This window comes from Narcine bancroftii, chromosome 1 (genome assembly GCF_036971445.1).
Source record: "Narcine bancroftii isolate sNarBan1 chromosome 1, sNarBan1.hap1, whole genome shotgun sequence".
Lineage (NCBI taxonomy): Eukaryota > Metazoa > Chordata > Chondrichthyes > Torpediniformes > Narcinidae > Narcine > Narcine bancroftii.
In genome coordinates, this window is record NC_091469.1 from 224,575,285 (window position 1) to 224,591,948 (window position 16,664).

At 40.0% G+C, this 16,664-nt stretch overlaps 1 protein-coding gene across 3 annotated transcripts in view; it reads left to right on the forward strand.

Annotated features, from left to right (window-relative positions):
- Positions 1–16,664, forward strand: part of LOC138739637 (endoplasmic reticulum aminopeptidase 2-like) — a 56,144-nt gene that overhangs the window by 30,921 nt on the left and 8,559 nt on the right. For all 3 annotated transcript variants that reach the window (XM_069892097.1, XM_069892106.1, XM_069892112.1), the window contains 8 exons: positions 2–133; positions 3,690–3,758; positions 4,094–4,269; positions 4,398–4,477; positions 8,841–9,024; positions 11,358–11,514; positions 12,993–13,177; positions 14,801–14,962. In XM_069892097.1, the coding sequence (XP_069748198.1) occupies positions 2–133; positions 3,690–3,758; positions 4,094–4,269; positions 4,398–4,477; positions 8,841–9,024; positions 11,358–11,514; positions 12,993–13,177; positions 14,801–14,962 (1,145 nt within the window). The remainder of the gene's footprint in view (position 1; positions 134–3,689; positions 3,759–4,093; positions 4,270–4,397; positions 4,478–8,840; positions 9,025–11,357; positions 11,515–12,992; positions 13,178–14,800; positions 14,963–16,664) is intronic.

Here is a 16,664-nt window from a genome sequence, read left to right on the forward strand (position 1 = left end):
GGGAGCTTGTATTCTCCACATGTTGAGACATTTTTTGACCGAGGAAGCTTTCCGAAGTGGCCTGGTTCATTACCTACAGAAATACAGTTATGGAAATACCAGAAATGAAGATCTGTGGAACAGTCTGACCAAAGTGAGTGTTTCTACTCTTGTACAAAAGTTGATCTGTATAATTGAAGAATTTGAAGTAAAATAATAATTGTGATGAATTTTAAATGCTTGAAGGACTTCTGCTTGTTCTTAAGAATTTTCACCTAAATTCATGTGATTTCTTTTTAGCTTGAATACATTATAAGACCATAAGACACAGAAAAAGAAATCAGCTATTCAGTTTGGTCTGCCCCTCCATTTAATCATGATCTGATCCATTTCCCACTCAGCCCCACTGCCCGGCCTTTTCCCTATAACCTTTGATGCCATGGCATCAAATTTCTGCCTTAAATACCCCAATGACCTGGACTCTGTAACCACTTGTGCCAACAAATTCTACAGATTTACCACCCTCTGACAAAAAAAAAATCTTCTGCATCTCTGTTCTAAGAGAATGCCCTTCAATCCTGAAGTTGTGCCTTCTTGTCCTAGACTCACCCACCACTCTCTCAATATTCAAAATGTATCAATGAGATCCCCCCTCATTCTCCTAAATTCAAATGAGTACAGGCCAACAGCAGTCAAATGTTCATCATATGATGACCCTGTCACGTTTGTTGTCATCTGATAGTACAACCCGGTCCTCAGTGTAAAACATGCAAACACACAACTAGACATAACACATATACAGACAAACAATATATATGCAGGACAAGTATTTCATTTATATAAATATTGATGCGCCTTCCTGACAAGTGAGGAGATGCTGAGTGTCCACAATAGGTTACGAGTTAAGTGAACTCCAAGGAACTTGATGCTCTCCACTCTCTCTTGTGAACCCTCTCTGAACCCTCTCCAACATCAGCACATCCTTCCTTAAATGAGGATTCCAAAACTGCTCACAATGTTGCAAGTGAGGTCTCACCAGTGCCTTAAAAAGGCTTCAATATCACATCCCTGCTCTTGAAATGAATTGCAGCATTGCATTTGCCTTTTTGTAAGTAACCTGCAAGATTACTCTCAGGCTATTCTGCTCAAGGCCTACCAGGACTCTTTGTATCTGGTTATTTTAATTTTCTCCCCGTTTGATCATATATTGGTACCAGTCAATGAAATAATCACATGGTTCAGATAGGGTCCAAGAATACTTTGCTCAGAGCCCCATTTGCTGAAAAATTCTATAGCTCCACAGGTCTAGGTGTCTTGACCCTGTTCGTAGATGTTCACATTCGACTTTTGTTAATGCTGAAACAGACATTGCAAGTACTATTAAGACTATTTATAGATGGGTCATTCAAACATGCACATCCAGAGAACCGTAAACACGACAACACAGAAATCTAGTCTTTGCCAAACTATTATTCTACCTCGTCCCATTGACCTGCACCTGGACCACAGGTCCAATCCACGTACCTATCCAAATTTTTCTTAAATCTCAAAATTGAGCTGACAAATGCTTTTACACTCTCTGCATGAAGAAGTTCCCCTGAATGTTCCCTTTAAACATTTTACCTTTCACCCATGTCCTCTTGTCTCACCAAACCTCAGTGGGAAAAGGCCTGCTTGTGTTTACTCTGTATTTATCCCTCATCCATGCCTCCTCTGTGCATCAATCCCATGATCAATATTGTAGCTCATTGTTATTGATAGTCTTAATTTCATAACTCATAGTTGTATCTTTTAGAGGCCCATGTTCAGGTTATTGAGCCGGGAAGCTACTAAATCCTTTATTGTCCACCCCAGTGAGATAAATTTGTCTGTACTTCTGAACTTCTATATTTCTCATTACGTGCAACAAATTCTGTGACTGGGTGTTTTTAAAAAGTTGAAAATTCTGTTAAGAACACATTTTAGTCAGGGATAAAATGCCAGTAGTCTATTTTGTGCCACATATTAATTCTATTGTATCCTGTCTTCTGATTTTCCTTTTGGAGAGGAGTAAAACTAAACCATGGATTAAATCATTACTCCTGAACAGCTTTAAAAAAATGCAATAATTTGTTTTAGATTTATAGTCGTTTACAGGTACCTTTTGGAAGCACAGACACAAAGGCCATCTTTGTTCTGCTGAACTTTAGTTATTATCTTTATTTGGCAGGATGATCACATTCAATGAAAATTCTATCACTAATGTTTGTTTGTTTTTAATTTTAATTTAAACTTAGACGTACAGTATTGGCTCACAAATCCGTGCCACCCAATTAACTGACACCCCACCCTAGTATGTTTTGAGTAGTGGAAGGAAACTGGAGCTCCCGGGGAAAACCCACACAGACACGGGGAGAATATACAGCATGGGATTTGAACCCCGATCCCAATCGCTGGTGCTGTAAAGGCATTGCACTCACCCGTGCCACCCACCATATTTTGATTTACTGGCTATATCCTTTTTTTATTTGTTTCCAGATGATACACAAGCTCTTTATCAGAAGATAGTTGAGGACTTTTGTTGTGGACAGAGTTGTGGGTAGTAAGGAAGATTGTCAAAAGAATCAGTAGGATATAGACTGGATGGAAATGTGGGTAGAGGGATGGCTGATGCAATTTAATCCTGAAAAAATATCAGGTATTGCACTTTTGGAAGTGAAATGTAAGAGGGAAGTGTACAATAGATGGCAAGACCCTTTGGAGCACTGATCTTGTGGTACATTCATAGCTCCCTGAAAGTGGCAGCGCAAGTAGATAGTATGGTTAAGGTGTACTGCCTACTTGTCGTTGTTTGAGAATAAAAGTTAGGAAGCCATGTTGCAACAGTATATAAATTTGGTGAGGCTACACTTGTTCAGTTCTGGTCACCATATTAGGGGAGGATGTGGAGATTTTGGCGAAGGTGCAGAAGAGGGTCACCATGACGTTGCCTGGATTAAACAGTATTAACTCTAAGGAGAGGTTTGTCTTTTCTGGATCATTGGTAGTTGAAGGGTGACTTGATTGATGCATATAAAATTGAGACAGGGTAGATGGAATTTTTTTCCCAGGATGGCAGTGTCAAATATTGGAGGACATCGGTTAAGAAGAGAGGGTGGAAAGTTTAAAAGAGATTTATAAAGCACTTTTTAAATAAAAAACACTGCCAGGGAAAGTGTTGGAAGCCAATAAGATGACAGTGTTGAAGAAGCATTTGGACTTGTGCATGAACAGGCAGGGAATGGTGGGATTGAGACCATGTGAAAGTGGATGGGATTAGTTTAAATTGGCATCATAGTTGGCATGGACAGATGGGCTGAAGCATCTATTCCTGGACTGGATGCTATTTTCTCTGCTTGAACCCACAATTTAGGTCTATTCTGCAGTCAAATCACGAATGAGCCAAAATGCAATAACTCGATGTTTTTTTTAATTGAATTACTGACACAAAATATATTTTAAAAATGTGGCCAAGAAAATTTAAATATGATTTGGAATTGTTATTGAAACAAACCATTTGAATTAATGGTTAGAAAAATGCTAACTGTTGCAAATATTTAGTGAAAAACTCTGCCTATTTTCTTCTTCAAAATAATTTTGGATCCAAGATTTAAGTTGGCCATTCTACCGAAAACTTTAATGGAGTGTCTATTACGGTAAAAGAAAATAACTCTGTTTTGAATTCCCAATAGAATTGTACAGAGGAAGACTTTACTTCAGGTGGATTCTGCTACAGTGATTCACAAGCTGCGAAGAATGCCGTAAGATATGATCTGTACTCAAATATTTTCAGTTCTTACAGATAAAATGAATACCAGCAATTTGTACAAAACGACAATCCTACATCTATTACAGATCCAGTACAGTCCAGCTAATACTGCAAATAATAAGGAATGAATCAAAAAGTTGATGTTAAAGGGAGTGCGGGAAGTGGGTCCCTTTTGTGTTAAAGGGAATGTGAAGAGAGCATGGGAATTGGCATCCAGTGAGCTAGCTGCAGAATGGTTGGAACTTCTAAACAATTATTTAGAAGATTGTTGGAGTTTTATGGCATTTAAATGAGAACCACGTGCATCTGTGCTTTGCTGTTTCTCAGTACCACTACACAGTGGAACATCTTGACATCAAGGAGATTATGAACACTTGGACACTTCAGAAGGGAATACCAGTGATCATCGTTGAACGAAACGGAACTTCAGTCAGGTTACAACAAGAGCGCTTTCTTAAGGGAATTCTCCCAGAGGACTCTTCATGGGCCTCGCTTCAATCTGGGTACCTATTGCTTGTTGCTAATATTTTTCTTTGTGGTTTTGGTACATTTGAAGCAGGAAAACATTTAAGCGAGCTTAAAAGTATACAACAATTTAAGAATCACAAACATTTTTTGTTATCTTTTGCAGATATCTCTGGCATGTACCACTGACTTACATCACAAGCAATTCTAAAACAATTGGTAGACATCTTCTGAAAACAAAATCCGGTAAGAATGTCAAAAATTGTCAGGGCAGGAAAATCATTGATTCAGACATATATAGTTTGGAATAATAAAACTTAATATTTTATGCAGCTTATTTCAATATAGAACTAATTTTGAATGTCTTTGCTTTAAGGAACATTTAACATATTTTGTAACCACCCTCTTCCCAGACTACTTGTTTTGGTGGACATTTTTTTGAGAATTTGCATTTTCTTTGGCATCACATTTCCCACCATGTTTTTACATTATCACAGTAAAAACATGATGCTGGAGACACTCAGCAGGTCAAATAGAATATTTTGTACAGAAAAGATAAAGATGCATAACCAACATTTCAGGCCAGGGCCCTTCATCAATGTATGAGCAAAAAGTAGACAGGTGCCTGAATAAAATGGAAGGGGATGGGGGGGGGGGGGGGAAGAGGGAGGGCAGGGGGAGAAGCTCAGGCCCAGATATAGGAGAAAATGGGTGGATAACGAAGGAAGGGGTCCCTCACCCGACCCCACCATTTTAATTCGGGTTCTGTCTACATTTTGCTCATACATTGATGAAGGGCTCAGGCCAAAACGTTAGTCATGTATCTTAATCTTTAAATTTAAATTTTAACATACAAACGCAGTAACAGGCCCTTTCGGCGCACGAGCCTGTCCAGCCCAATTACACCAAATTGACCTACATCCCTCGGTACGTTTAGAACGGTGGGAGGAAATGGGAAAAACCCACACAGACACGGGGAGAATGTACAAATTACTGACAAACAGCACGGGATTCGAACCCCAGTCCCGATCGCTGGTGCTGTAATGGCAATGTGCTAACCATGATGCCCTCGATCTTTGCTATATAAAGGACATCGTTTGAACTGCTGAGTTCCTCCACCATTGTGTGTTTTTTACTTCAACCACAGTGTCTGCAGACTTTTATGTTTTACCCCTTACATTATCACATTTTATTTATTGTATTAGAATATGTGTCTCTGCCATCTAATCCTGGACTACCAATAATAAATTCACAGACCATGGGATAAGAAATACTCTACTATGTGATACAAATTTATTGCTTCAATCTGGAAACAAAATGGAATCTGTCACATTAAAATCACAATGCCTAAAAATTGACAGTAAAGGTGCATCTGACAGTCAGGTTGGCCTACCACATTCATGAGTCTGCTTCAGGGATATTAAATAGTGCAAGCTACCCAAGGCATCAGGAGATAAACTACAAGCCATGTAACTGTGAAGGCCTATCCTTTCTGCAAAATCATGGCCGAGTTTGGAACATTGCAACAGAGATGTTGAAGGGACAGTTAGGGTTCAGATAGCGAGTTTAGACTGGTCATGGGCTGAAAGATCTGAGACAAAACAAGGTGAGCATATGACTTAAACAAGTCTAGGTTCCTAGACTTAAAATGAATTAGGCATATCCCTTTTCACTAAAGCTTGCTTCTGTGTACTGTTAGGTCTGCTTTGTTCATGAATGAGTGAGTCAAACACCAGACTGAGTCGAAATCAAGGTTCTTTGTTCTTTATTGCCGGATTGTAACACTTGCAACTAACAGTGTTAGTTGGAGAAGGCGCATTCTGCCGTTATCAGCAAGTGGTGTTTTTTATATACCTTAGGATACGTACTTAGTAAATTATCATACCATGACATTGTCCAATGAATAAACTGTTGCTATCCTCTGCTAGTTACCTGCACATCAATTTGTCATCCCCACTCTTATCTTGAGAGTACAAGGTCACAACTGCATCTTGTTACGGCCCAGCACTGGGTGACTCCTTCTACATTCCCAGCTCATGATGTTTTTACCTAACAGTACATGGTCAACAGATGATGAGGTGAATGCACGCTTGAATCAAAATCACTAAAAAGATAGTAAGGCAGACATTGGCCACATAAATGTGTGGCAAGTTGGACAATAGAGGACAGACAAGGAAAATTATGGTCTGTATACCAAATGATTAGGTGCCTTGTCCTCTATTTTATATATATGTTTCTTTGAAACTAAATTGTGTGCATAGATGAGACACTGTGCAAGCCAATGTCAAGCCCTTGTTTTTAGATATTTATCCAATTTGGCTGCCTGCCTCAGTTGGCAACATTTATGAAGCTCACTAAGAAATCCAGCATTGAAATTTGTACTGATTATTGCCCAAGGGAATGCTGCGCCATCAGAATTATAACCTTTCCTTGGTTTGTCAATGTAGAAATGTTCTTGGTTAAGTGCATGTAGAACATGAATGGAACTATTTGTATTAAACACAATATGAAGATGAGCCTTTCTGGAGTTTCTATGGCAATATCACCAGAACATGCATTATTGCAAAGTTCAAATTTATTGTCTGAGTGTAACTGTTGGTTGTTTGGAACAAAAACACAAATGCAACTGGACAAACAGAGGTGCCACCTAGACACCTTGAATCTTACCACCTTTATCCACAAGCACCTGCCTCCCTATGATCACACCCATACACCTCCAGGCCCTGGTTATTGCAGGTATTGATACAAGAGACTCTTTTGGGAGCAAACATCAGGAAGGAAGTTTTCTCGTTGGAAAGCCCTTAATCAATTTGACCAGTTCTGAGTGGACACAGAGACCACCCTTGTGTGAAATTTCCGACTCCGAGTTTGACTACAGTGCCTTTACCCTACCCCTGTTTACCAGTCATGCTATTGGGTATGTTGTCCCCAATATCCATCACGTGCAATGGTTGGATGACTCCTCGGCCCGGCCTGGAAAGCGCAAAATCAAAAGTGGAATTTCCACAGTGAAGCCAGTCTTTATGATCTTGTTCCCTGTCTGCGGTACCGGTAAAGCATCCAGTGAACCCATCCACCTCTCTTGGGTCTTGGAACAGTTGACCAATGACACGGCTAATGGGTTCCAGGCCACAGGGAATGTGATGAGGAAACAGTCTGCTGAAATGGTTGCCATGTGAACAGTGGCAATGCAGAATTTGATGGCTGACCATTGGGGTACATGTGCTTTTATAGGCCTCCACTAAGCTGGTAATATTCTTAGATAGCTCTGAGAATATTACCAGCTTAGTGGAACACATAAAACAACATGTCGACAATTTAAAGTCCGGAGCTGACGTGCATTATTACTACACCAATCCTATTGGGCAGTGGTTTGGTACACATGGCTACAATGGCTTGAAAAAGGACTTATCATGTTATTACCTATTCTTCTTGCAATTGCACACCAGATTTATTGTCAGAGTACATACATGACATGAGATTCTTTTTTTCTGCGAGCGAGGCAGAATTATCACTTATTTATTGGTAGTGCAAAAAAAATCTGTACTCAGCATATACTTGTAAACAAATAAATGTAAACAGATAATGAATGTAAACAGACTGTGCAATACAGAATCAATAACATGCACAAGTAAGAGTTCTTAAATGAGTCCCTGATTAATTTTGTTGTTGAGGAGTCTGATGGTGGAGGGGTAGCAGCTGTTCCTGAACCTGGTGGTGTGAATCTTGTGGCATCTAGACCTCTTTCCTGATGGCAGCAGTGAGAACAGAGCCTGTCCTGGGCGGTGTGGAACCTTGATGATTGCTTCTGCTCTCCAATAGCAGTGTTCCATATAGAATTTCTCAACAGTAGGGAGAGTTTTGCCTGTGATGTCCTGGGCTGCATCCACTTCCTTTTGCAGGGTTTTCTGCTCAGAAGAATTGGTCCTCCCATACCAGGCCATGATGCAACCAGACAGCACACTTTCCACTACACATTTGAAAATGTATGCCAAATTTTTCAATGCTTACCAATCCTCTACAAGCCCCTGAGGAAATAGAAGCACTAATGTGCTTTCTTCATAACAAAATTCACATGTTGGGTCCAGGAAAGGTCCTCCAAGATCATAACTCCTAGGAATTCAAATTTGCTCACCTCTGATCCCCCAATGATCACTGGATCATACACTTCTGGTTTTTCTTTCCTAAAGTCCACAATCAGCTCCTTGATTTTAGTGACATTGAGTGCGAGGTTGTTGATGGAGCACCATTCGGCCAAATTTTCAATCTCCCTCCTGTATATTGACTCAACTCCCCTTTTCCTACCGCCCCACTACTGCGGTATCATCTGCAAACTTGTAAGTGGTGGTGTTGTCGTATCAAGCCACAAATTCTTGGGTGTAAAGTCAGCAGAGCTTGGCTGCTCAGTTCTTCATTTCCAAGAAATTGTGATGAGTAAGTTAGTAGCTCAGAATCCCTACGTAACAGCAACCACATTTCAAAATTATCCACGTTCTTTATGAATAAGCATGTCAAGAATACATGAGAAATCATTTAAATGTAAATTCACATTTATCATGTGTGAACAATTCTGTTTACTCATTATCTTTATCAATATTGCTTTAACCAGGACATATTGAACTTGAGAGAGAAGCTCAGTGGGTGAAATTTAATGTAGACATGAATGGCTATTATATAGTACATTATACAAGTGGTGGATGGGATGCATTGATTAATCTACTCAATCGGAATCACACGCTTCTGAGCCAGAAGGACAGAGCAAATCTGTTACATGATGCTTTCCAGCTTGTCAGGTACGGTGAAGTATTGATATTATTGTCCCTATTGATGCAATGTATCTATTACACTGTGAACTGCAATCACAGAAGGAACAGGCTACAATATATAACTGGATTGTGCTATATGTGATTCAGTGAAGTTACAGATTAGCAACAATAAAGGATTCACTGTTAGGTGATTGTATCTTCCTTAATGCTGCATGTTGCCATGTTGTACTGTTACCACAGCATCATAACCCTGTTCATTACAGTAGAAGCTTCACAATTTTTAAACATTAATCTATTGGGATCATAGTCTGTGACCCCACTTTCCTCCTGCAACTCCTTTATAGACTTCCAAACTACCATCTTCTACCATATGTACATATTTACATTGACTTCTCTTGTTTCTGCTAGACCACTCCCCATTCTCCCTCTCTTCCCCATCTACATACAATATATTTATTTTTTTAAAAAAACCTTAACCCCTGACATCCCCCACTTAACTTTCTTCCCCTTGCTATAAACATGTCATCTGGTATTCACTACTGTTGCTCTGGGAGGGGGGAAGGTGCTAGCTCTCCACCCTCTGTATGCCTCTCATAATCTTGGTGACCTCTATTATGTCACCTCATCCTTCTTTGCTCTGTTAACCTTGCCTCATAAGACATACTCTCCAATCCAGGCAACATGTTGGTAAATTTCTGCACCCTCTAAACTTAACTTCCACATCCTGCCTATCATGAGGTGACCAGAAGTGAACACAATATTCCAAGTGTGGGCTATCCAGTGTTTTACAGAACATTACCTCATGAAAATTGAACTCAATCCCTCAACTAATGAAGGCCAGCATGCCATATTTTTTTTTAAACCACCCTATCAGCCTGCTTGTCAACATTGAGAGATCTATGGATGTAGACCCCAAGGTCCCTCTGTTCTTCCACACTGTTAAGAATCATGCCATTAATCATGTGCTCCATTTTCAAGTTTGACCTTATGAAATGTATCACTTCATCTGCTACTTTTCTGCCCAACTCACCATCCTGTCTCTATCCTGTGGTACCTACGACAATCTTTTATGCTATCTGCAACACTTCTAAATGACACAAACTTACTGACCCATTCTTCCACTTCTTTGTCCAGGTCATTTATAAAAAAGCACAAAGAGCAGGGCTCCCAGAACAGATCCTGTTCCATCTACTACTCCCCTCTGCTTTCTGCAGGCAAGCCAATTCTGAATCCACACAGGCAAGGCAATTCTGAATCCACACAGCCAAGCCAATTCTGAATCCACACAGGCAAGGCAATTCTGAACCACACAGCCAAGCCAATTCTGAATCCACACAGGCAAGCCAATTCTGAATCCACACAGGCAAGGTAATTCTGAATCCATACAGCCAAGCCAATTCTGAATTCACACAGGCAAGGCAATTCTGAATCCACACAGCCAAGCCAATTCTGAATCCACACAGGCAAGGCAATTCTGAACCACACAGCCAAGGTTGCATGGATCCCTTGCCTCATGACTTTCTGAATGAGTCCATCATGGGCATCCTTGTCAAATGCTTTACTAAAATCCAGATACACCACATCTACCACCCCACCTTCACCAGTTTCTTTCTTTTACTTCCTCAAAAAAAAACTCCATTAGGCTCGTGAGGCACAACCTACTCCTCGCAAAGCCATGCTATGACTGAGAAGACCATGTTTCTTTAAATGCTTATAAATCTCTAGCTTAACATCTTGGACCAAGTTTAAGTCTAACTTAAAGTTTAAGGGGAATATAATTAGGGAAGCCAGCATGGAGTCTATTATGATCATCAAGTTGTAATAAAGTACTTTGCCTGCAAATAAACTGAGATGGTGCAATAATGGGTGATGTCATGAAGGTAGAAATGGGCAATCATACAGATCCTATAGTTTTAGAGCCCTTCATATTATCTCTGGGTCAGAAATATCACCAAGATTGCAAACAGTTTGGATTAATCAGACAGGTCCCAGGTAGAGGAGTGGAGTCATTAGTCAGTGAACAGAAGACCAAAAACAATTTAAGTCTTTAAGTCTTCCCAATATTCAGTTGGAGAAGTTTTCTGCATGTGCTGCAAGTTTTATTTGTAGATCGCTCCCTGATTAATTGACCCTCCACCTGCCTCCATTGCCATGAATGCTGCTGTTTCTAATGGTTTACCAACTCTTTCAGAGTTTTGCTCTCCATGACACCCTTTCAAGAAATGCTCGCCATCAGCAGTAAGCTCAATGTACATTACCTACCTTACTCATCAACAATAATGAGAGGGAAGAATGATTTTTAAAAAAATTCTCATTCTTGTTGGGAAGTATTAATAAATTATCCTTACTCTTGTGTTTAGTGCAGGAAAGTTGTCACTAGATCGAGCCCTTGACCTGACCCGTTACCTCAGGCATGAGAGGAAAAGCATTCCAGTATTAAAGGGTGTGGGTTACCTGGAGGTATTTTACAGAATGGTGGTGAAAAGAAATATCACAGATGTTGCCACAAATCTAAAGGTATTGTAAGAAAGTCCTCGTCTTCAGAGAGATAACTGTAGAGTCGCAAAGCAGCTAACAATGATCTAATTCAAATGCTCACTATTAACATGACTGACGATTGCTTCAATAGGCCAGAACGTACTAGCATCAACCACCTTGCACCTACCAATAGTCACTGTATTAAATCATCGAAGAACCACACATTTCATCGCACTCATCACAACGAGTGCCATCTCATGGAATCGCTGGTTATCAGTGTTCTTCCAAATGACAAATTTTGTTAAGAGGTGGCAGTGTGACGCCTGAGCCCAATTTTGATTTAATTCAGCAGCCAGCAGGGGGCGCAAAAGACAGTGATCAGGACAGGAATCCCTGCTTGTGTCTCCAATCGCAAAGATCTTGAGTTCATTGTATTAAAAACAAAAATTGCTGGAAGCATCCAGGCAGCATTCATGGAAAGAAATTTTAGTTAATTTTTTGGGTCCAGGAAGGATTTCTGACCTGAAAGGCTAACTGTTTTTCTTTCCACAGAGGCTGCATGCGTGACCTGCTGAGAGCTTCCAGCGTTTACTTTTTTATATCAAATTTCTAGCATCTACAATTGATTTGGGGTGGCACAGTTAGTGCAGCCATTAGTGCAATGCTCTTTCAGCGCCAGCGATTGAGACTGTGGTTCAAATCCTGCGCTGTCTGTAAGGCGTTTGTATGTTTTCCTGGGGGCTCTGGTTTCCTCTCACCATTCAAAAACATATTGGGGCTTGTGGGCCTGTTACCATTCTGCATTAAAATTTAAAATTTTTAACTTTTATTTGCATTATTTTCATGCATCCCCTGAGATCAGTTGACTTGGAATAAACCTGCCACTTTTTTTCATTTATGTTCTTGTGTTAGATGTTCCATTTACCTGTTGAACCACAGGATATTTCCACCATTTCCCATGATAATGTTTCCAAAAAATATTCATAGTATTTCCCCAAAAAAAGTTCTATTTCTTTTCATTGTTGTGCTTTTGAGATCTGCTGCAGGCAGTGTCTGGTACAGGTACACAATCCTTTATCCGGAACCCTTGGGGTATAGTGTGCTCCAAATTTTGGATTTTTCCGAATTTCAGAACAAAAGCTAGTTGCCCCAGATTTAAGCCCACCTGAATTGTGCTGCCATCTCTCTCTTCTCCCCCCTGCCCATCCGAGTCGTGCTGTTGTCTCTTTCCCACCCTTGCCCACCCGAGTCGACTGCCATCTCTCTCTCCTCCCCCTGCCCCCCCAGTCGTGCTGTCATCTCTCTCTCTCTCTCTCTCTCTCTCTCTCTCTCTCTCTCTCTCTCTCTCTCTCTCTCTCTCTTTCTCCCCCTCTCTCTCTCTCCCCCTTCCCCCCCACCCCCAACCAGGAAAAAAAATGCCAGTTTTTGGAGCTTTCCAGAACTTAGATGTCCGGATAAAGGATTGTGTACCCCTGTATCACAAAAGGATTTGAACATGTTTGTTGTTTATATTTCAGAACTATATCCTTCAGTTTTTCAAGCAGTTGATTGACAGTCAGTCATGGAGTGATGATGGGACCGTGTCCGATCGATTGTTACGGTCCAGCCTCCTGGAACTGGTCTGTGACCTCGAATACCATCCTTGTGTTCAGAAGGCATCAACTTACTTTAATCAATGGAGGAAGTCCAATGGTACCATAAAGTCAGTAATGTGGAAAAATGGTTTCTACTCTCTACTTTCTGATTGCCTAGTACAAAAATAGTGCAGGGCTCTGAATAATTTTCTCATAGTACCCTGAGAGGCAGATAGCATGTAGCAATGAGTGGTTTGGATGATTTCTTGAAAATATCTAATAATTGGCTTAGTGGTTAGAACACTGGCTTTGTAAACCAGGGGCCTCATTTCTGTGAGGGGTGATGGACTAAGTGGCGACGCTCTTTCTTCCTTACAGTAGACACAAGTTAAAGAATTTCATGTATGTTACATTCTAAATGTAGTATTATGTGACAATAATGGAACCTTTATCTTTATACTGCTCATTTAAAAATGTCCATTTAAAACATTTGATATCCACTGGTAAACTCCTCACAGATACAAAACTATCTTATAAAACAGTGCCAAATATTTAAGCTATTGACCCAGAAATTTATTATCCAGTAGGAATTCACAGTTCTGATGAGTTCCGTCCTTACTAAATTTGGGCGGCACTTTTGGCTTGGTGGTTACCACTACGCCTTTACAGTACTAGTGATTGGGACTGAGGTTTGTCTGTAAGGAGTTCTTACATTCTCCCCAGGGGCTTCAGTTTCCTCCCACTATTCAAAACGTACCAGGAGTGTAGGTTCATTGGGTGTAAATTTGGCAGCAAGAACTCATGAGCCAAAATGGCCTGTTACCGTGCTATATGTCTAAATTTTAAAATAAGATTTAAATTAAGAATGGGTTAAGTTGTATATCAGGTGCATTAGTTCAAATATGTGTTTCAAGTTGTGGAAACTTAGAAATGATTCTAAAGGAATGATTTAAGATTTCACGTAATGATGAATCAGCTGCTGTCTGTAGGAGTTTGTATGTTCTCCCCATGTCCACATGGGCTTCCTCTGGGTGCTCCAGTTTCCTCCCATGTTCCAAAGATGTACGAGGTTAGTAAGTTAATTGGCCAAATGGATGCATTTGGGTGGTGCAGGCTTGTGGGCGGGAAGGGCCTGTTACAACGCTGCGTATCTAAAATAAAAAAGAATGAAGCTATAATATTTATCATTTAAAATCCAATAAAATCACAAATATCTGCTGTTAAAGAGTATGTCTAGAATTGAAGAATACAAAATTCAAAAGAATAGTTACGGATCAATAATCTCATGTAATAAAAAGTATTCAACTTTTTAAAACCAGTTCTCCTGCCTTTTCCATCTCAATCACCCTCCATTAGACTAGAAAAAAACTCAGTTTATGCAGTTTACTTGCCTCCATGGAGGGCAATTCATTTTGATGTCACAAGGACACATTTTCCCCTTCAACAATACACAACGCTCAACATCCTTGAGCTTCATTATTCTTGCCCACATCAGTTTTCTACCTATATTGTTGCAGGAACTGGTGCGTGCATGGCATTATTGGAATGGGAATTGCCTCTGGGAACTTGCTTTATTTAAATGTAATTGTCCTGATGGTTAAATATCCCCACCGACACAGGAAAAAATGGTCAAAATGTGACAATGGGGCACCTCTCCAAACATACATATAATCATGTTGTGCATCTGTATTCTGCAATGGAACTTAATGAGCCTCAGTCTTAAAATGAGCACTTTCTTCTTAATATTTCAGTTTACCAACAGATGTCCTTGAGATTGTGTACTCTGTAGGTGCCCAGAGTAGTGATGGATGGGACTACCTTCTGACAAAATACATGCAGTCAGTTTCAGGCACTGAAAAGAGTAAAATTTTATCTGCTTTGGCAAGCACCAGAAATCCAGAAAAACTGGCATGGTATGTAATTTACTTGTATGTCATCAGATTTCCTGTGAGATCGTTCACAGTGACTCATGGTTATAGTGGGGACTCAGATTTCACGAAAGGTTAAAATTATGTTTGCTTTTGCAAATGGTAGAATCCAGAAAGACTGACCTGCTATGGGGTTTATTTGTACACCTGTGACACTCTGCGTAATAATGCACAAATCATTTTTTTTTTTATTTTGCAAATGGGAAATGCCCGTATTTCACTGTGGCAAAAAGGTTCACATCTGTATGTTTGGGATGCGGAATGAGTATTAATTGTACAGCAACTGATATTACATGGAATTTGCACAAGCATCAAGCCATTTTGTTGAAGAGATGTCAGCTGCCTTCTACAAGCCTCCTTGCACCCTATTTCATCTGTTCTCATCGATATGTATTTCCATCATTTTTTTTCTGCTTGCACATTTGTCTAACTTTTTTATAAATGTCTATCATTTATTGTTAATGTCCTTAATTTTCCTATTGCTATTGTTCAACATTCTAACTACTCTCCACCTGCATCAGAAGTTCTGATTTCCTCTATATAGCGGGACATCAGTACAACTAATTGAGCTGCTCCCTCACGGATCCCTCACCGCATGGCTGCTTTTTGCTCATAGCTTGAAGAAGGGCTCGGACCTGAAACTTTCGTGGCACATCCTTCGCCTCCTTTGGATACTGCCTGATCTGCTGAGTTCCTCCAGCATTTTTGTGTTTGTACTCCAATCGCACCTTCTGCAGACTTTTGTGTTCCACGTGTTTCCCATTTTACTGTTTTAGAGCTTTTAGTGTGATAAGTTGCTAATCAAGTGTTAAAGTTTATTTCTGCAGAGATAGAATTGAAAAGCAGCAAACTTTTGTAAATCCATATAGGAATTTGGTTCAGTCTCTTGTAAGAGTACTGCATACAGCTCTGATTAGCATATTCTAATCTTACAGAAGCACTGGAGTGTTGCAAAAAAGATTTAGGATGATAACGAAAATTAAAAAGATAAATAGACTGGTATATCTTGAGAAAAGAAAGTTGAGGAGTGACCTGATGATTCTTTAAAATTTAGAAATGTCTTGATCAAACCTGTGTGAGGCAAAGTGCAACTGGAGGGCTCACATTTTAAGAGAGTCACCAAGAAACTAATGGGCATTAAAAAGAAAATGCTTCATTCACAGGGGTGAGAATGTGGAAGTAGTTGAAGAGAATAGCACAAGTGTGATCAGAAGATGCTGGACATGTATATGAGGCAGAAGGAAATAGAGGGTTCTGCTGATGGTTATAAATGGCAGGAAGGTGGAACTTTTCTGTGGGTGGTAGAACTGCTCCCTCATCCCTCTACAAATCTGGGTTCAATCCTGGCATCCAGTCATGTCTGTGTGGCCTTTGCTAAGTTTTCCTGTGATCTCATGGATTCCCTCTGGATCCTGTGGTTTTCTCCAATATCCCATGTTGCTAAAGTAACTGACCACAGTTAATTGCCCTAATTATTTTGTGTGAATGGGTACGATGGAGAGAATAGATTACAGGGAAAATTGATGGGGATGGGACTGCTTTTTGAGCCACTCTTGACTCAGTGGCCCAGACTCTTCCCATGTCTTTTTTAAATAATTTTATTGAGTTTAACATATAAATCATACATACATAGTCTTTAATAAAACAAACAACACAGCATATATACATATCGATAGAAAATAGATAA